Below are 21,378 nucleotides of genomic sequence, written 5' to 3'. Positions count from 1 at the left end.
TTGGTTCAACACTAAATATTTCAACACTAATAGTAAAAAAGAAAGAAAAACTTCCAAGAATTGTGGCCTATTATCCTGAAAGGGAAAGATGCATGAAAGCACAGTCATCCACCTTAAAAGTCAGTCAGTAATATCTAAAATTAGAGAATGAAGATAACAGTTTTAAAAGCATGGTGATAAAAACCTAAAGAATCAGGTAAGATGTAAAAGTGTGTCTCTGAGAACTGAGATAGCAGGGTTTGGGGAAAAGAAGATAGGTGGGGATGTGTCATTTGCACAACAGGCTTTTTTAGCACACTTTGAAAGTTAGAAAGACATGACATGCATACCGTGCATCCCATCTTTACATATATTCAACAGAGTCACATGCATTGACAGAGTGCTCACCCTCTGTCATTCAACTTACGGTTGAAATGTCACTAAGTCCATGTATGTCATCCACAGCATTGATAAGCTCCCACCCCTCACCACCAAGGTAATACATTGAGTTTTCAATAATCCTCCATTTTCCTTTTGTTGTCATCAAGAAAGTCTCATATTTCATACATGTCAAGGTTAATTCAAATAATCTAAAAACATCTTGGCCCTTCCTGACCCCTACTTTCATATGCCTACAAGGATGAAAGGGAATACACAGCTTGCTGTGCACATTAACACAGGTTTCAAAGGCAACTATTTTACAGTAACATTTTCATACAATTGTTCCTGTAAATGTTTTCCCAATTATGAAAAACTACACACTAGGAATCCTCCCTTCTATACACAGTGGAACAAAAGCATAAAATTGCCCACCGGGACCATACTATTGGTACCGTGCTATCAGAGTAAAACAGACTCCCACTATCTTCACCACCTCACTGGGCAAAGCTGAAACATCCCAGTGGTACCTTGCACCTGACTAGAACAGAAAAGCACCATCGGTTAAAATTGAGCCAGGACAGAGGAGTCCCATCGTATTTGCTTTCCAGCTCTTAACAAACAGAAAGCAGGCAAGGTGAACTAACACCTGTACCTTGAAGGTGACAGGGAACATCGTATTCGATCTCATCATGTCTCGATGGGCTCAAGAACAGAGTTCCGTCCACCAGTGGGAACTGTTCGAACACCGGGAGCGCCCGGTGGCACAGGGCACAGTTTACAACATTTCTGTGGCTGGCACTGAGGGCTGCAAGAATGAACTTGCGCAGATCCTCGCCCTGGCCCATTTGGGCATCGTCTTCCATCCGCACGTGGAAAGTGTTCAACTTATGCCGGGGGATGTGAGTGAGGAGCTCAGAGAGGTCCAGCCGCCGCAGGAACTGTACGGGCGTGTCAAAGTGGCTGCCCCGGTGAATTGATAAACCAGCCGAACTGTAATCAAAGTGGGCATTTCGGAACACGTGGCCCCCAGCCATGGCCTTTTTGTGAGGCTCAAGATGGATGGCATTCTTTAAGAATTCCCCAAGGTATCTGGAGGAGCGGGGACCGCTGAAGTGGGCAGGGGAGAGGATGGAGTAGCCGGTGGGAGGGGACTGGCCGGGGGAGCCACAAGGGGAGCGGCCCCCATAGGCCCCAGCACTGACGGCCTTCTCCTGGGAGTTCTGCCGGTCCATGGAATGCCGGCGGGGGAGGTCATGGTTCAGGCCTTTCTGGGGCTTGTTTGGGGGCCTGCACTTCTTTGCCTCCTCCACCGCCTCACCAGGGGGCCTCCCTGTGTTCTTCTCTGACCCTGACTTCTTCTTCTTCTCATCCTGCATCCGCTTCACCTGGTACCAGTCTGTGTCCTTCTTTAAGTGGCCCTGCCCACAACGGCAGGAGCAGAAGCGGAAGGCCAGGTCGTAGCCCTTCTTGGTCCACATGTTCTGGCGGCACTGCTTCTCGTTCCAGCTGCGAGCGCGGCCGATGCAGTTGAACTGGACCAGGATGCTGCTCTCCCACTCGTAGAAGCACTGCAGGTGCATCCAGGTGCTGCAGGGGCAGTGCTCGTTGTTGCACACCACCTTCTGGTAGTCGTCCTTCTCCAGGTCCACCGGCCTCCCGAAGCTGCAGATCAGGGGCGTGGCGCACGGGGCTTCTGGGGAGAAACACAAAAGGAGAGTCAGCCCCCAGGACCTGCGATTCCTGCTGACGCCGAGTCAGAGAGCAAAGCTACCGACCGACATTAGCCCATTCACGCCGAAAGTACAATTCTTCTGGTGTGAAGATTTCCACCACTGGAAGGATACCCAGCACGATTAGAAAACATTTAACATTTTCTCCTGGTCTGATGTTGTGCCAAGGGAATTTATTGTCTGATATTTGCTATCTGCTGAAAAATACACCTATAAGCTTCAGAGAGCCCAAACCCTTCACAGTGGAATTGGCTCTATGTCAGTACTGGCAGCAGAGTGGTATGAGGTTTTCCTAAGATGTGGGTTAATGACAGGCAGTTTTAGGGTTCTTTTAAAAATGAATCACTCCAATGGACTAGGAAATAATATGATGAAGCTACTTAACCAAAAGGATCACATGGTAGCTCCCAAAGGGCCCTAAAAGCCCTTAATCATGGGGCTTAGGTTATCCTGAATACCACAGAGGAACTAGAAAACAGACTGGCCTCAACCCCAATCTCGGCTAGAATGGTCTGACTCCTAACGGCAGGGATATTTGGTCAAACTGATCACTGCTCAAACAGACTTACGCTGCCAGACCATGAAGGAAAAACAGAATTCTCCAAAATGATCCAGAGAGAAAGTGGGAACACCAGGATTTTTCTACCCCATTTAACCACATGCCCTACAGGGTGTCTATAAGGCCAAGCAGGTTTCCAGAAAAGAGGGGAAACTTGGTGACACAAAGAACTCATAATGGAAAAAAAAAATACAAAAAAAAAAGGAAGTCAACAGGATTTACGGAGATTTTAGAATTCCACTTGATTCCTGTTACTTCGACGACCATGTTTTCAAAAGGCACCTCCGGAGGCTAGTGCTGCTCCCAGGTGGGAACCACTGGGCTTGATCACAAAGGTTCCACATGCCACATGCAGTACAGACTTCATCCGTTGTGGCCGAGAAGCTAAATGAGGACTGTAAGCCACAAAGCCTCTCAGTCAAGAGTTGTTTCAGAAATCTCCCCCTGGTGGCAGCGTGGGTGGGGCAACAGGCTGGAAGCACGGAGGCGGGCACAAGGGGGAGGGGGTGGGGGGGTGTTGCTGCAGTAATCAAGGCAAGCAATGACGAGTGCCTGGGCTGTGACAGCAGCAGCAGCAGCAGCAGCCTCTCAGTGCTGCGGCTGGCCAGACGCTGGCGGACTGCCAGGGACAGGTTTGGAGGAAGACTCTGGGCTGGCCCTAGTTTGAACTTGCTCCATTGGAAGTGCCTGAGCACTGCTGAGGTGGAGAAAGAAGCAGCTGGAGCTCAAGAGACCTGAAGCTGTCAACTCAGGGGTAGAGCCATGCCCCCAGGCATGGAGAGTCAACCCTTAGACTGCTGAGCTGGCCTGCAGGAAACGTGAAGAGTGGGAGAGAATCCTGGGAAGCGACATTAAGAGGCTGGAGGAGAGCCGTCCACAGAGAATGGTAAGGGATATACACCGAGCATTCACTGAAAGACAAGCCAGGAGAGAATTCTATCAGGGCAGTAGGAAAAGTTGTTAGAACAGAAGACTTGCAATGTCCCAGGGTGCCAGGTGGGATTAGCGTTTCTCCCCCTCTGCACTGCTGACATTTTGGGCTGGGTAAGTCTTTGTTGCGGGAATGCCCTGTTGTGCACTGCTGATGTTTAGCAGCACCCCTGCTAGATGCCAGTAACACCACCCTTCCATTGTGACAGCCCTAAAGGTCTCCAGTTGTTGCCAGATATCCCCTGGGTACAAAATCACCCCTGGTTGGGAACTTCTGGTTAAGATAAAGACCAGAATTAGCAGTGAGCAAGTCACTGACATCTTAGTAAGGACAGTTCCAGTTCCACTGGGATGACAGGGACAGGTGTGGAGGGGACAGTGAGGTAACAGAGTAGAAGCAGTACAATGACCCTCCAGAAAACTCTTAACCAAAAGTATGTAACTAGGAGGAGGGAAGAAAATGGGCGGAGGACTCAAAGGCTGAGAACTAAGCATGTCTGTCAACTGGGGGAACGCATGCCAAAATCTCAAAGCAGCCTGAAGATGCAGCAGAGGGACACAAGCTACTCAAAAACCTTCAGAACTTCACCACTGCCCAGTGAATTGCAAACACTATTCCACCAATCATCCCTTCAGTGTGGGATTCTAGGACCTCAGCAAAATGGCCCTAACCAACTTGTTTCCCTCCACACCTGTGACCGCTATGGCCTCTCCATCTACCTCCTGGGAATCCACAACCCTTCATGTTCACTTGTCCAAAGCCCACTCGCCTCGCGTACCAATTCCTGGTGCAGGGACCCTGTGACCAGGCTGCCTGGGCTGGAATCCCAGCAGCACTGCTGCTGGGCTGTGTGCTCTTAGACAAGTTACTTCTCTTTGTGTCAGTTTTCTGTGCAAAAAATGCAGATAACTGACTGCGCCTTACATGGTTGTCATAAAGATGAAAGATACTGATTCATAGGTAGTGTTTATGTGACAGAGACGTCCACCAGATGGCTAGGCAGAGGGGAGGAATGCTCGAGAGGGGTCGGGAAAGGGTCGAGAAGTGCCAAAGGTGGAGGACTGAAATGACAACTGAAACCGTGTGACAGGCTTCCACACCCTGGGGAAGGGGTAAACAACCAAGAAGGCTAGTGACACGGCTTGCACAGAGCTGACATGGGGCTGGAAAGGTCACAACACACGTGCATCGCGGAGGCGAGCGTGGCGATGCCCAGCCTGGGCAGAGACATTGCACCCCTGCATGCAGCTAGAAAACCCCCAGCCCGCTTCCGGACCCTGGTGGCCAGAGGTGGGGCAGAAATGCTATGCGGGCCGACGTGTGTGGCGGGCCTGAGTTGGCTGGGAATTTGGACACATCCACTTTGTATGGGATTTTGGGGCAAAAGATTTAAAACAGAGGGCGCTCAGAAACTTGGCCCTTTTGGTGGTCCCCTTGCTCTGCCCGGTGGGCAGGGGACAAGAGTGTTCACAGGACCTGGCAGATGCCAGCCGGCTTGCACAGTTGGGAGCAGGTACTGCGCACTTGGCTGGCAGCGGCCTGTGGGACACTGTGGCCTGGCGCCTCCTGGCGCACAGGCCCTGGACCAGTCCCATCCTCTCGCTCTGAGAGCAGCACACAGGTACAGGGGCTGAAAACGTCGCCAGCCCTGGCAGCACGAGCAGCCCTGAACTGAGGGGCGGGCAGACAGAGCTCCTCGCATGACCTGCTGCAGTGACCAAGCAGAGCACCCCTGCCGAGGAGAGCAAGGAAACTGCGGGCGGGGGAGGGGGGGGCCCCCGCAGGGACACCGGCCCAACAAATTCACACTCCAGAGAAGGGGAGAGAGAGAGAGCCTGGAGCTGGAGAGATAGAGACCCGTCTGCATAGCAGACTTGGACTCCAGAAGGACAGTAAGAAATGGGTAGGGGTCTATGGGCATGAATTTGAATTTCAGTCTTTTGGAGAACAAGGGGATTTCTGTGTATTGCAGAAGAGAATGGCATGAGGGAGGAGAGTCTCCAGCTTCCCAAAACATGACTTGAGTCCCCATTCTAGTCCCACCATGTGATGACCCAGGAGAGGACACCGCTTACTCATCTCTGTGTTCCTGGTACCACCGGGCCCAGGCCTGGCACACATCTGGTGTTCAGTACAGTTGCATGAAAATGACACTGGCACATGAGAACCCCACACGACAAGCATAGCAGAAGGGAGAGAGAGATCTGCAATCCTAGACAAGCAGAAAAGACCTGAATGTACTGAGAAATAGAGGAGGAGAGTGCTTTATAAACTGAGTAAATTAACAGCAGGCACCTGGTCTGTGACCTTTAGTGTCATTTAAAATGTTAATTAGTCAATTAAACAAAGTTCAGTTGCTTTTATCGTCAGTCCTTAGAAGGAACAGGCTTGAAGGGATGTCTCTGAAATATAATGGTGGTAGCCAAAGTGACACTAACCCAGGACTAATGAAACTAAATCAAAAAATGCCTTAACTACACTTTGCATTCACAATATCCGAAAGTTAAAAAAAAAAAATGCTGAGATGGACTTGATATTTCTTTAAAAAGTATTTTCACATTAAAAAAAGGCTGACTAATATGGAAACAAATCCTATTTATATCTTTCTCAAAAAGCTGCAAATGTATCACTAAACCAATGCTGAGCACTTCCTGCGTACCAGGTCTTAGGAGCTGAAGGGATGACGAATCCCTAGAGTTCTAACAGAAAAACATGCCTGAATCACAGGTGAGGAGGTATAGCTCCAAGTCCCTGTCCCTTCAACCTTGTCTATGACCATCGCAGCCATTCTCACCTGCTTTCTACCCTCCAAGACTCAGCAGTGGAGAGCTCCCCCTCCAACCTGCCAGCCCCGCTTGTTTACATCTCAGCCACTTTGATGTGGCCTTGTGGCTAGGCCTCGGAACCAAGCACTGAGCCAACGGCTTGTTGAACACCAAATGGGTACAGCAGACACTTCCCCTGGGGCACACCTCCAGCCTGAGGGCAAGGTTCCTAAGAACGGGTGATGGGGAGGGCCTTGGGAACAGTGGGGGACTGCTGGCAAGGCTTCTAACCCTCACACAGCCTTCTGAGTGGTAGGCTGGCCTCTACCCTCAAAGACGTGATTTCCTTCACTGCTTGGCTCACACTTATCTCCTGACTGCTTCCGCTTCCCCTCCCACTGTCCACACTGGAAAGGCATCGAAGAGCTGCCAGTTTGGCCCTGACTAATGTGGCTCAGTAGATAGGGTGTCATCCCCCAAACCGAAAGGCGTCCTGTTTGATTCCCAGTCCGGGTACATGCCTGAGTTGCTGGCCAGGTCCCCGGCTGGGGCGCGTTTGAGACACAACCAATCAACGTTTCCTTTGTACATCAATGTTCTCTCTCCCTCTCCTTCCCCCCTTCCCGTCTCTCTAACAAGAACATATACGAAGTACCCATGGATACGGCTAACGGTGTGGGGATTGACTATGGAAGTGGGCTGTGGACTGGGTGGAGGGAGGCAAAGGGGGAAAAATTGGGACAACTGCAATAGCTTAAGCAATAAAACATTTAAATAAATAAATAAGTCTTTAAGGAAAAAAAAAAAACACGAAGAAGAAGGCGGTGCCAGCTCTGCTGACTGACTGACATGGAGTCGTACCCTCACCTGTGAAATGAGGATGAAAAAAACGTGCTCTCACACACTTCAAATACAAGGGTGAGCCAAAGTAAGTCTGCAGTTGTAATATAAGTAATACAGTAATTAAAATATAATAATACAAGAATAAACTTTGTGATTTGGATACTCACAACTACAAGAGTACTTCTGCCTACTCCCGTGTAAGTGGAAGCACGCTGCAAACTGCGAAGCCGCATGAGAACTTTGCTGTGCTCTCCTTATCATGGCTTTATACCCGTGTATCTGGCCCCCCAACTAAACGAGAGCTGCTCCAATGTATTTCCTTCTCCTACTCTTTTTATCTAACATTTCAGGCACACAATGGGTGTTTAGAAAGTAGGTAAATAAATGAATAATGTCATGTCTCTTTTTTAAATTTCCTAAGTCTTACAGTCAACCAAAATATAGAGGAAAAGATTTTGTAACTCTAAGAGCACTGCGGGCATTCATAATGCCACCTGTAAGAAGTCAGCAGTATTAAAGAAATATTTGGTGCTTCGTGAAAGTTGTCTCAAACTGTATAAAACCCCTAGCTCTTAAGAACAGCTATACTGCAATGGTATAAATGGAATTCACGCTGATGCAACACAACTAACCCTCGAATGGGGAGGTGGGAGAAGGGAATCCCACATTCCCCAAGAGCCTGCGTCGCGCATCCCTCGGGTTATCAGTCAAGCCGTGATAGCTTAACAAGTAATATGGGGGAATGCTCCCCTATGCAGTCAGCATTGTTTTAAAAAAGTGTGTATGAGCCCTCCAGTGCCTGTGTGTACAGCTTCATCAGCAAACACCTAGTACTCCACTTCTATTTCTCTCTGCCCAAGTGAAAATAATCAGGGCTCACCTCCTTCTGGGCAACAATTTCAAAGAGTCTTAAGTCTAGACAACAGGATAGCTAGGCTGAGGTCACTGGGGAAAAGTCAGTCACTCTCCCCAGCTCACATCCTATATCTCGTCCCCCGACTCAGGTCTCCGCGCTCCGCCTATTAAAAGGGGAGTGCCTAGCAGTGATCATTTACACTGGCTGCCCAACAAACCCAAACCCCTCGACAAACTCATTCACCCTCACAGGCGCCCCATAAACCAGGCATTGCCATCTTCAGCTTTTTTTACCTGTGAAATTAAATGTTCTCACCCCGCTTAAAATAAGCATCACAAGCATGTGGGGAGTTTGGCGGGAGGAGGGGTGAGGTAGGGACTTTGTCCTATGCGTCCCTGCAAAGCCAGTACTGTGAAAATCACATTAGTGATTCTAATAGATGTCAAAGTCAAGTGTGGCCCAATCAGACTCAGCACTCTGGGTGACGGAGTGCTGGAGGAAGAAGGGAGGAAGGCCGAGCCCCCGCAGAGCACAGCCCGACTGCTCAGCTCCAGGTGAGCTCTCAACAGATCTTCTACACTCAACCCTGGACTCTCTTTGGGACAGACCCTCACTTCCTCAAGCTCACTATAGTCTGTTCCATCCTCCTTTGGCATCCAATTACCAAACACAAATATTAGGGGCTCTGAACAATTATTTATTACATGGAATTCCTCTTACATGGGAACACATCCCCTTGTTTGCGGAGCAGCTCCCTTGAGAGTCTGAAGATCATCAAGAGGACGTTCACCTCCAGCTTCCGGAGCGGCCACAGAGCATGGTGACTGAGGATACAGACTCCGGAACCATCAGGCTAGATGTGACTCTCAGCTCTGAAACTTACTAGTTTTCAGTTTTTGGCAAGTCCTTTAACTTCCCTGTGTCTCTATTGCCTTGTCTGTAAAATAGCAGAAAGAACAGAGTACCTACCTCAAAGGGATGCCGTGAAGATTAAAGGAGTGAAGGCCATTAGAGCAGTACCTGGCATATAATAAGCACCATTTAAATATAAGCAGTAATTAAGAAGCTTTATCGCTTTATATTACAATACAGTGGTCCCTCGGTATTCGTCTTTAATTCATTCCAGAACTCGTGAAGTGTGCCGAAACCGACTCATGAAAGTTATAGCAAATACGCCAAGTCCCAAGCAAGCACCAAGTGTGGAAACATTTTTTTCTCATCAAAATGCAACAAGTACAGGGTATGATGAGTTCTGAAGCTGACGAGTACGGAGGTATGACTGTACTTGATATGAAAACCAAATGACTCTGAATGCATTTAGGGCAAAGCTACCACCAGGAAGTGAGTATCCTATCTCCATACATAAACAGGTGCAAGAACTACATTTCTTCCCCACAACAAACAAGCACAAAATAATTTACTGAGAAGTTTTAAAGAAATAGAAGCAAAATTCTCTTCAAACCCTTTAAAGATGTTCCACTCCAAGTCAGACAAACAGGTATGTCCTTATATGTAGTTTTTAACCTAAACAATCTTTTCAAAGCCTAGGTAGCAGGAATTCATAAAACATGGCTGCATCTCATTCATGGGACATGTTCCTGAAGAATTTACATAATTCAGACTGAGTACCCCGCAGGCCGGGGCTAGAGTGTGAGGAAGGCATCGTCAGGACACATAAATCTGCCATCAATGCTGTATTGCTGCTTTACTGATGCTTATATTATCAGCATTATCTCTAATATTTCTCAGCTGCATCTCATAAATTGACAGCATGGCATATCATACTGTTTGATCACATTTCTGTTCCAAAGTTAATGATTTTCAGGATGTTTTTCCGCACCAGTATTAGCACACTTGGATATTTTAGAAGCTAGAATAATGATCTAAATTATAACAGTTACTTTTAAAATAACAACACAAAAATCCTGGAAGTTCTAAAAGAAACAAGAGTTCACATAATATTGCCACAGGTTAGCAGGTTTTTCTCTATAAGAAAAGGTGATGCCACTGGGTAACGAAGCATTTTTATAATTCAGGTGACCTGCTAGATTTGAAAATACAAGATGGCTTAATGCATTATTTGGAAGAATGTGTTCACTGAAACTTTTCACATAATGTAAAGCTTCTATTAATATTATTTATGTCATTAGTTGAAATTTGCATTATTCCATTTGCATGTAATGGGCTCACACTGTCCTAGGAAATAAATTAGCAGGCTGCACTTTCTTCTGCCCAAGCACGACCGTGCTGGCTCATGGAGAGCTACACCACACCCTAGCACTACCTGTACTGCACGCACTCACCCTAAGGGAAGGTAGGTCCAGGAGGTCTCAGAACCAAATTACAATCTCTCAGGATGGATACAAAACTCCAGATATGTCCCATTTTTAAAGACTCCAGAAAAGACTCGTGTCATCCTTCAGGACTATATTCCAATTTTAAAGCATTTTCCTTCATTCTTCTGAAACACTACAGAACTTGATTTATTATCCTTGTCAACGTCCTCCCCTTTGCCAGCACAAATATTCACAATGTGGTCATAATCAAAACCCCTAAATCCTATTTCTATACATGTCCCCATTTATCACTTGAGTCATAGCACGGCATCCCCAAAACGATGGCCCGCTTCTTCTCCCTTGGTGGGCCCAGGGTGGCACCTGGACATCAAAGGCCACAGTGGAGGTGGCCCCCTCCCCTTGCCTCTCATTCCCGATGGCCTCCGCTAGAAGGACGAATGGCTTTCCCTCCTCCCGAGACTGTCCAAGAGGTAAAACATATGGCTGCATGACTAACCGGCAACATGGGTCATCTGCAGACCAGGTACCTGTCAGAGAACACAACCCGTAACTCACCCATGTTCAATACCTCCCAAAAGCTCAACTGAGAGAAACAATTTTTAAGAAAGATTTCACAGAAGATGTCCACACACCCCTTAGACCAGAGCTCCAGTGGGGCGTCTGCAGTATGTCTTATTACACCACTTCAAGATTTTCTGTTACAAAATGGAAACCCAAATGCCTTTTCGGTGCATCATGTACACCCTGGTTATCCAGGCCTCCACCAAAGCCCATTCTTATATTTATGTTCCAGGACCCTAGAGATGTTTAGGTATGTGATGCCTGTGCTGGATAAAGAAACCTGTCCCTCAGTTAAGGCAGGTGGCACAGAGCTGGTCATGGGAATCACACTGTTTCATTCCCTGGGGAGACTGCTTTTAATGGTGTGAAGAGACCTCATAAATCTATTTTATTCATGAAAGGGTATTGTCATGGACATCGCTCCGTATTTTACAATGTCTTAAGTGGCTAAGTGACTGAGTTTTGTTTTGTTTTTTTTAATCTGATGGACCCTGTAGAGCATACCACGTTTCTGTTTGCCCCTTCGCTCTGCATGCTAGAAATCTGAAAGCCAGGTTTGTGACCTACCTCTTGTAATGTCTCAGGGCACCCATTACTTTTCAGAACAGTATTGCCCCTATTACAAATATTCTCATATTTATTATTTATCTTATAGTATTATGTATATGTTTGAAAGCCACTTTATTTTTAGAAGGGTACAAATGGTCAAAACAAAAACCCATCTGCCACCTCTTCCCATGACTTTCAAGTCAATTTTGCATCATATGTATTAAAATCTGTACTTGACAGGTGCTAAGGTTCTCCCCTCCCTCTCCACTTGCCACGGTCTGCCAGTGATGGGTGAGAAGTGAGGGCAGAGACCAGTGCTGGGCCCCCGGTCACAGGAGCCCCACAAACGTAATGCCCTTCTCAAGGGCTACGCTCTCTGCCATGCCCTGTGCTGGCTCCTCAGAGAAGCAGCCTGCAGCACAAGCTCAAGAGCTCTGGGTCCTGAGGCGCTCACCCCATCATCCCACATGTCTTACCCATTTCCCCTCAGCTCAGCTCCCTCCGCTTCAGACTCTGCTCTTTAATCCCAGGCCTCCATCTGCTCCCATTTCACTGATCTCTCTCAGCTCTCCTCTCAGACGTGTACCTTAGAGTGGCAGCTGTGCTCCGGGCTCTGTCAGCCAAGTGACCCCCCCTCAGTTCTTCTTGCCCCGGTTGGTTTTAAAAATCAAAATCACAATGAGATATCACCTCACACAGGTCAGAACAGCTATCATCAAAAAATCAACAGAAAATTGTTGGAGAGGATGTGGAGAAAAGGAAACCTTCATGCTCTGTTGGTGGGAATGCAGATTGGTGCAGCCACTGTGGAAAGCAATATGGAGGGTCCTCAAATAAATTACAAATGGAACTGCCTTATGACCCAGGAAATATATCAGAAGAAACCCAAAACACTGATTCAAAAGAATATCGGCACCCCTATGTTCATTGCAACATTATTTACAATAGCCAAGGTATGGAAGCAACCCAACTGTGCATCAATAGACAAGTGGTTTAAAAAGCTGTGGCACATGAAGACAGTGGAATATTACTTGGCCATAAAAAAAAAAGAAATCTTGCCACAGCATGGGTGACCCTAGAAGATATTATGGGAAGTGAGATAAGTCAGACAGAGAAAGACAAATGCCATATGATTTCACTTACATGTGGAATCTAAAGAGCAAAATAAATAAACAAAACAGAAGCACACCCATAGATACAGAGAACTGACTGATGGTTGCCGGGGGGAGGGTCTGGGGGGCTAGATGAAAAAGGTGAAGGGATTGAGAAGTGAAAATTGGTAGCTAAAAAATAGTCACAGGGTGTAAAGTATAGCACAGGAAATAGAGTCAATAATATTGTAATAACTATGGATGATGCCAGGTGAGTACTGGAAATATTGAGAATGCTTTGTAAACTATATGATTATCTAACCACTATGCTACACACCGGCAACTAATACAAAAGAACATTGAATATAAACTGTAATTGAAAAATAATATAAAAAAGTTTTAAAGAAATGTCAATGTAACAATTTAATAGTGAGAATAACAGAATATTGTATTTATCTGGGCTTTATTAAAGCCATTAGCAATTATAATGGTAATTTGTTTTCATAATAAGAAAAAGTCATATTAATTGGTAAGCTAATCCTATAATGCAAGTATATATACGAATTACAATTATATCACTCTTAAATAGAATAAGAACAATTATATATACATATATAATTATAAGAAAAAAGTTTATACCAGATGCCAATTGAAATAAGACATACACATTTATACATGTGCATTACTTATTATCTATGAATAACTAGATATAACCTTACCCATGCAATTTAATACACATGTACATGTATACATGTTAATATGCACACATGTCCACTCTAGATGCAATATTAGTTCCACAGTGAACAAAGAATACCCTTCCATTTTACTTTCGCTTGCTCTAAGACAGAAAATCCAAAATGTTCTTTCATAGGAAAATTGCTTATTATCTTCTTAAACTTTTTACAAACAGAAAACTTTGAAACAAAAAATAGGAAAAGATAAGGGCCTCCAATTTATCTTATACCCAAACTAGTTCTCAAAAGAGAGTTACCGTTTTGCTAACGAAGTTCTTTAACAGTTAAATTTCAACCTCATGATCCATCACAAACCCCAGTTTCTGGCCTTGTTGACAGTTGCCAGTAAACAACTGCCTCCATGGGTCGCCCGTTCTCCTGTCCCTGCACCTCCGTCCGGAATGCTGACCGCGTTCTCTGAGACACCCATCAGCCCTGCCTCCCTGCGTGGGACCCACGCGGACCCAGTGCATCTTCTGGCAGCGACGCTGGATTTTGAAGCCTGCCTGTCTAGCAGGTTTACTTCATCTTTTTTCAGACACTGGAGTAAAGAGAATGATGAAAAATATAGGAAAGGACACACAAATGAGTATTTGGAAACAGAAATTACGGACAACACTCTATGCGTAGAAGTGATGCCATCAGCATTCCCTGGTTCCTCTTTTCTGCTCCTGGAATGAATCAGGGACTGTCAATATAGGACACTACAACCCTGAATTTCTTCCATCCTCACCACTGATCATGGAAATGGTAAAAGTTTGCCATCTGCAAATACTATAGCTTTGAGCCAGGTTTTTTAAATCAGTATGCGCTCATAAGTAGCCATAACACCAATTTACTAGGTATGAGACAGCAAAATTTTCTGAATCGTTACAATAAAAAAGTCACATGTGAGATAATGTGAATACCTGACTGTAGGTCACTAGAGACCTGGACATCTGCAAAAAAAAAAAAAAAAAATTGTACTAGTTGCATTCTCAAAATACTTTAAAAACTTAAACTATAAAGATAAACTTCACATAGAAAACATTTCAAAGCTACCAGTCACTAAGTCAGTTTTTTTAGCAGGTTTATTGTACATTATTGCCAAAAAAAAAAAAAAAAAAGCCTTCAAATTTTCCAGGATACTAATAAACACTCACTTGGGCAAATGCATGGCTTTTTTAAAAACATCTATCATTTAATAAGACCCCTGTTCTAGGAGATAATAAAAACACCAGGGTTTGTCTTATTGTTAAACACTTGCTATAGAAGAAAATGCATGAGGTCTGAAAATCAGCTAATTACAACCAGCTGCTAATCAATGTACGTCTATTCCAATGACGTTTTTGAACACTCATTACGTGCCCAGTGTGGAGTGCAGAGTTTAGCATAGGGGATGCAAATGATGAATAAGATCCAAAGCAGTACTATGTTCCTATTTCTTATACTTACATTCTTTGTTGAAAACTGGACACTTTACATAGCATAAGGTGGCAACTCTGAAAATCAGTTCCCTCTAATCACTGGATATGCTATTGGTGCTGTTGTTTATTCAGTAATTTTACTGGACTAATTCTGTTAAGTCTGTTCTTTAGCCATGGGCAACCACTGAAGTGTCTACTAGGCTTAGTGGTCAGCTAATAATTGGACAGAGCAAATCTTTAGGGTGCGGGACCACAGAGAACTACAAGCCCTCACTCTGTAGGAAAGGTAGGACCAAGACTCTCAGAGCCAAATCAGTTTCTTAAGATGGAAACAGAACTCCAGACTAAGTCTATATGTATGTGTGTGAGTATGTACACTGTGTGTGCATATATATAACTGCAGAGAAACTGTCCAGACCGTTGTTAAAATGTCCCATTTTTAAAGATTCCAGAAAAGACTCGTGTCATCCTTCAGGACTATATTCCAATTTTAAAACATTTTCCTTCATTCTTCTGAAACACTACAGAACTTGATTTATTATCCTTGTCAACGTCCTCCCCTTTGCCAGCACAAATATTCACAATGTGGTCATAATCAAAACCCCTAAATCCTATTTCTATACATGTCCTCATTTATCACTTGAGTCATAGCACGGCATCCCCAAAACGATGGCCCGCTTCTTCTCCCTTGGTGGGCCCAGGGTGGCACCTGGACATCAAAGGCCACAGTGGAGGTGGCCCCCTCCCCTTGCCTCTCATTCCCGATGGCCTCCGCTAGAAGGACGAATGGCTTTCCCTCCTCCCGAGACTGTCCAACAGGTAAAACATATGGCTGCATGACTAACCGGCAACATGGGTCATCTGCAGACCAGGTACCTGTCAGAGAACACAACCCGTAACTCACCCATGTTCAATACCTTCCAAAAGCTCAACTGAGAGAAACAATTTTTAAGGAAGATTTCACAGAAGATGTCCACACACCCCTTAGACCAGCGCTCCAGTGGGGCGTCTGCAGGGTGTCTTACTACACCAGTTCAAGGTTTCCAAATGCCTTTTCAGTGCCTCATGTACCGAAAGGCACATGATGCCTTTTCTCTGCATCATGTACTCCCTGGTCTTCTGGGCCTCCACCCCAAATTCACCAAGGGGCTGTGTGTATGTGTGGGTTGGGGCACACCTTCAATGTGTTAACAATTTACAAGTCTGTTTCAGCCATTACTTTCCTGCTTCTGCAGAGCCTGAAGGTCAGCCAGAGGAGAGAATGGCAGCCTCCTCAGGTCTTTCCTGGGCTTGCACACTGGTCTTCCAAAGTACCAGGAATATATCAGAGCCTTTCAAAGCCCCCTATGGCCATCTCATTCCCAAGATGATCTTTTGAAGCTTTTGGCCCACTTCTGTTTGCCCCACTGTTAACACTGCTCCAGGGAGTTGCCATATTAAACAATCACTGCTGACTGTTTTCAGACAGACACCCAAGATTAGGGCTTTTACTCCTGGGTGATCTGAGTCAGGTCAAATAAAGACAAGCCAACTGAAGCAGGCTTTACTAGGGAGCTTCCAGACAAGTCAAACAGTCGTCCTCTCAGTGCAAGGCTTTGGGGAAGCTCCACGCCTGTTCTCCCCCTCCGATGACTGCTAAACTTTTGGTTTTAAAGCTAACCAAAGCTAAGGAGATGGAATAGGAACAGAGGAACTCCAACAAAATTCACTGTTCTTTACAGGTCAGTCATTCCCCTTGAATGAACACTCCTAGAACTACTGCATGCATTCTGTTATTTTCTGGAGTTCTGAAAAATCTGATTTGAATCATTTTTGCTGGTGTTTTCATTGCCTTTATGGAGAAACAGACTTCTAGTTGTCCTGATTCTGCCATTCCAGAAGTGCTTCTCAATACAAATCTAAGTTTATATACATTCTTACAGAAAAGTAGGATAGGATAATCAATAAAAGACTCCACTTTAGGATTAAATTCTGGGTAAAAAGTAAATAAAGAAAAAATGTAAAATTTCTCACTATTATTTTTTTTGTATGGCTGATAATGGTTGTCAAGTTAATGGTATTTTATGCCATTTAAGTACATTTAAATGACAATGTCTGCAATAAAATGGAAACTGGGTCCTCTGCATTTATGTAAACCTTTAAAAAAAACTGATGTGACAATGCTAAATGTGCAAGAGGCTCTGTTTGTTCAAATTCTTTTCAGGGAAACACAAAAGTTCTGATCACCACCTTCATGTCAGCCTTCTGAAAATTACACTATGATTATGTCATCCACACCTCAGGGACCTCAGAAGCCCCTCCTGGACTGAAGTCCCAAGTCCTTCGGATATGTGCAAGGGACTCCCATTTAGGCCTCCTTCTCCCCATCCACCTGATGGCCCACCAGGCCCAGAAGCACACCTGCTGCTCAGCGGCGGCCTCTCCCTCAGCTGCAGCGGCAAGTGGACCAGAAGGGGAAGGACGGACACGTCTGCCTAGGAGACTGACTGCAGCCCACTGGTGCCCTGCAGCCCAAATTCACTAGGTGTTTAAAAACCATTTCTTGATTAACTGATGAATAGTTTTTAAATGATAAACTAAAGAGATTCTTAACTAAATTTTCTAAAATATTTTGAGAACTTTTTTTCTCACTAAAAATTCTAAAAAGACACTAAGTCTGATATATAAAGGAAAGTTAAAAGAAAAATATGTTGTCAACTTGTTTCAATTACCATAAGAGCTACAGTAAGCTCACTTAAGTATATCTATCTTAACCTCTGATTTGGTTTATCCTTCCTTATGTTATTTTAGCATGTAAAACTGTTCCAAAATGGGTAGCAAGTTGAGTACATGGTGATTATATTTGGTTAAACATGTTTTTCTATGCTTAGAGTAGGGTTTAAACACAAGGCTTTTACTCAAACCACTCTACCCAAGTAAACATGGAAGCTTCACACGCAAAAAAAAGATAAAAATAAAAGTGAGCCCTTCACGAAACTGTATTTAACAACTTGAGTTTTTAACATTGTCTCAACATATGTAGTTTATTCTCCTACACATATTCTTTCCTTACTTTCAATTAAAACCCGTAAGTTTGCCCATACTCAAATTCAAACTAAACAGAAAGCTATCAGCTTATATTTTACCTATTTTTTATTCCTATACTGGCCTTGACACTCTGATAACGATTTATCAATATATCAATATTGATTATAAAGTAGAAAGTCATATTTTCCTTGTTAACAGAGGCCATGTCAGGGCCCAAAAGGACATGAACCCAAAATAAGCCTGATGTAGGGTGAACTTCAGCATGAAGATAACGGTTTCACAGTTTTTCCTGAATATTTCTTAAAGATACCAAAGTTCCACAAACAGAAATAACACAATCCCTTAGTTCAGGTTCAACGACACTTCCTGAGTCCACTTCCAGATGGCCCTTCAGTGTTCTGCCCAGGGTGATTCAGCTGGTAAGTGGCCTTCCTTTTCCACTCACCCATACACATGCAGATCAGTAAAGAGCACAGAGCCAGTTTATAAGAAGCAGCAATGGCCAACAGCTTTGTGTAACCAGATCGTAAGTAGTTCTATAATCTGTAACAGTGCCTTATTCAATGTTATAGAACTACTTACTATGATCTAGTTATACAAAAGTTTATTCAAAATGTTCAATACCCACATAAATCCTCAGAATTACGTAAAATCTAGGTTTGAGGAAAACCAAGTTAAAGAAGCAAGTGCTTAAACCCAACTACAGTATAAATATTTCCTAACCCCTATCTTTGCACTCCTTAAAAACAAAGACAAACAAAAAGGTAAATCTACTCTACAAGAAAGAAAGAAATGAAGAAAGAAAGAAAGAAAGAAAGAAAGAAAGAAAGAAAGAAAGAAAGAAAGAAAGAAAGAGAAAGAAAGAAAGAAAGAAAGAAAGAAAGAAAGAAAGAAAGAAAGAAAGAAAGAAAGAAAGAAAGAAAGAAAGAAAGAAAGAAAGAAAGAAGAGAAGGAAAGAGAAAGGAGGGGAAAGAAAGAAAGGCAAGCAAAGGGTCTACTTGTCAATCAATGAGAAAAAGCAATTTTCCTTAGAAAGAACATAAAGAAAAACATTCTCTCAGTATAGAGACTATCAAATTGGGCAGCTGACAATGAGAAACAGAAACTCAGCCTCGTTTTTCTGGACCCTGTTTTGGTCAACGGACTGGTCAACACACCACCTTCCAGGCTGATTTTAAGACTACTGTATTTAAGTCAATAAAACCCCCGGCCTAAATTCATCTCCTTATCTTTGTTTTCCGTGTACCTTTTCTGCGCTGCTGAACTCCCTGAAAAAGACACTGTTTCTGTTCCCTTGCCTTCCCTTCAATATAAACCTAGGAAAATTCTTTACAGCAGTTCTGCTGGGATCTAAGCAGAAAACACAAAGCTTCTGCCTGGAGGCCATCCTGCTGGCCTGTGCTTCACATAATCTGTTGCAACAAGGAAAGGCTTGTCGAAGGGGAGGGGTTGTCTAAGTCTTATACATACCTCAGTAAAAATGAAAACTAGACTCAAGAATCAGTCATGTCTGTGTCCTGGCCCAGCAGTGCACCACCTAAGTACACACAACACAGCCTGTTACAAGATGGCTTGTTTTCAAAAGAGTATCTCATAATATTTCCTACTGCAAAGTGAGCTCAAAGTTTAGACCCCAATGATACATTATTAAGCCAGGGATGTCCTTTTAACTAGTTAGGAATTCCAATTACTAACTCTTGTGGGGCACAGATATAATTTTAGTGTGACCATCCTTAAAGACAAAACTATTCACTTCTAAACTAGAGGGAATAAATAATATATCATTTAAAAAACACGAAAAATATCTAGAAATTTTTCCTTAAATTTGTCATATTACATATAATTCTATTAAAATATGTAAATGTACACAAATGTACACATGCTTGTATTTCAGATGACTTCTAAAGAATTTCCAAATATGTCTAGACAAAAACATTTCAAATTCATTCTTTAAAAATTCTTCCAAGGAATCCTTAGATTACATATTTCATAGAATGTTAAAAAATACATTACTTCAAAGTCAAAATTTTCAAATCTCAGTATCTAAAAGATGAAGCTTACAAATTGTTTTTAATCAACCAAATCCCAACAAAAACAATGATTCAATATAAACATACTGGCATATTTATATACATATGCCAATACAAATACATACCAAGTATCACATGCCTATAGAAATTACTTTGAAAAATTCCATAATAGTTTGATATATTCAAAATTCTTTTAATTTATTTTTTGAGGTAACCATTGCTTCATAACATTATACGTTTCAGGTGTGCAACATTATAAATTTCCGTCTGCAGGTACTCAGTCATTCTCACCAAGTCTAGTTTCCATCCATCACCGTACAATTGACCCCCTTCACTCCTTGCCTTCCCTCCCTCCCTCCACCCTCCTCCTCCTCTGGTAACCATCAATCTGTTGTATGCCTCTATAAGTGAGTTTTTTCCCTTGTTGTTTTCTTTCTTCTTCGTTTTTTTGTTTTTCTTTAACCTAATTTAAAATGCAAAACCTAAAAGGGAGGTAAGGAAACAAATTAAAGTCATATGTAAGCATTTCAATGCTTTTACAACAACACTTAAGCTCCCACTCCATAGGACCCTAGAGGCAGGTAAAGAGCTGGAAGGCAGGAAGGCCTGAAGTGAATCAAGATACAAGCTATGTGAGGCGTGATTACAAATACATGCACCTACTCGTAAATCATGCTGTACAACGGGCCAAAAACAAGGCTCTGTTACTCAAATGGTTAAAATCACAGTGGAATCTGCTGTTGTAATGAAACCTGCGGACAGGGTGATTCACAGATCACAACAAAACAGTACCCAAGTGAGCTATGCTTACCCTGGTAAAAAAAAAAAAAAAAAACCCAAAAAAAACACCCTCCCCAAGGCTTCAGCTGCCAGCCCTTCCCCACGCTGGGGTCAGAAAGGTCTTTTGCAGAAACTCCAGAAGAGCCCAACTCGCTCAAGGAGCTGGGTTTGCCCTGAGACCAGCAGGCAAGCACAGCAGAGTCTCTGGGAAAGTCCACACACAGCAAGAGCTCCCAGACTGGAACTTAAAGAGACACTAAAGACCCTCCAAAGGAGGCAGAACAAGGATTTTAAGAGAGCATTCACCACAAACCCCACTGGGGAAAGCAAGGGTCAGCCCGGGTTCTACCAGCTAATCAGAATGTGCATTCCATCTCTGGCTGGGAAGCAGCCACATGACCACATGACACAATATAAACCAAAAACCTAACCCAAAAACACTAAAAACCCCAAATGTTGACACAACTATTTGCTTTTTCAAACAGCTTTATAGTTTGTTTGTGAAGATGTAGTCACACACACAAAAAAATCGTATTATCCTCATTTTCTAAAGATAAGATACATATAAAAGACATAGACACTGACAAGAGTGCGGCGATCGCTGGAGGAGGGTAGGGGTAGGTAGAGGTGGACAGAGGGGTAAGAGGGGATGGAAAAAGCCTCTGCTTTGGGAGACAGGCACCATGCAGTGTTCAGGCAGCGTTTTGTTGAGTCGTACACTTGATACCTGCATGGTTTTGTGAACCAACATCACCCCAATAAATTTAATTTTTAAAAAACTATAAATTTGAGGATGATCTACTCCCAATGTGCACTCACAATTGTTGACTTTATTCTTTGCCAACTAAGAACAAAATGT

At 43.8% G+C, this 21,378-nt stretch overlaps 1 protein-coding gene across 2 annotated transcripts in view; it reads right to left on the bottom strand.

Moving 5' to 3' along the window:
• HECA (hdc homolog, cell cycle regulator) overlaps positions 1-21,378 on the bottom strand; it is a 44,196-nt gene that overhangs the window by 10,758 nt on the left and 12,060 nt on the right. For both annotated transcript variants that reach the window (XM_054570040.1, XM_054570039.1), the window contains exon 2: positions 1,013-2,053. In XM_054570040.1, the coding sequence (XP_054426015.1) occupies positions 1,013-2,053 (1,041 nt within the window). The remainder of the gene's footprint in view (positions 1-1,012; positions 2,054-21,378) is intronic.

The sequence above is a fragment of the Pteronotus mesoamericanus genome, unplaced genomic scaffold (genome assembly GCF_021234165.1).
Source record: "Pteronotus mesoamericanus isolate MK-2021 breed Mesoamerican mustached bat unplaced genomic scaffold, CSHL_Meso_final contig_20, whole genome shotgun sequence".
Taxonomy (NCBI): Eukaryota; Metazoa; Chordata; class Mammalia; order Chiroptera; family Mormoopidae; genus Pteronotus; species Pteronotus mesoamericanus.
The sequence above is the reverse complement of the archived record's forward strand: the minus strand, read 5'-3'. Positions and strand labels throughout refer to the sequence as shown.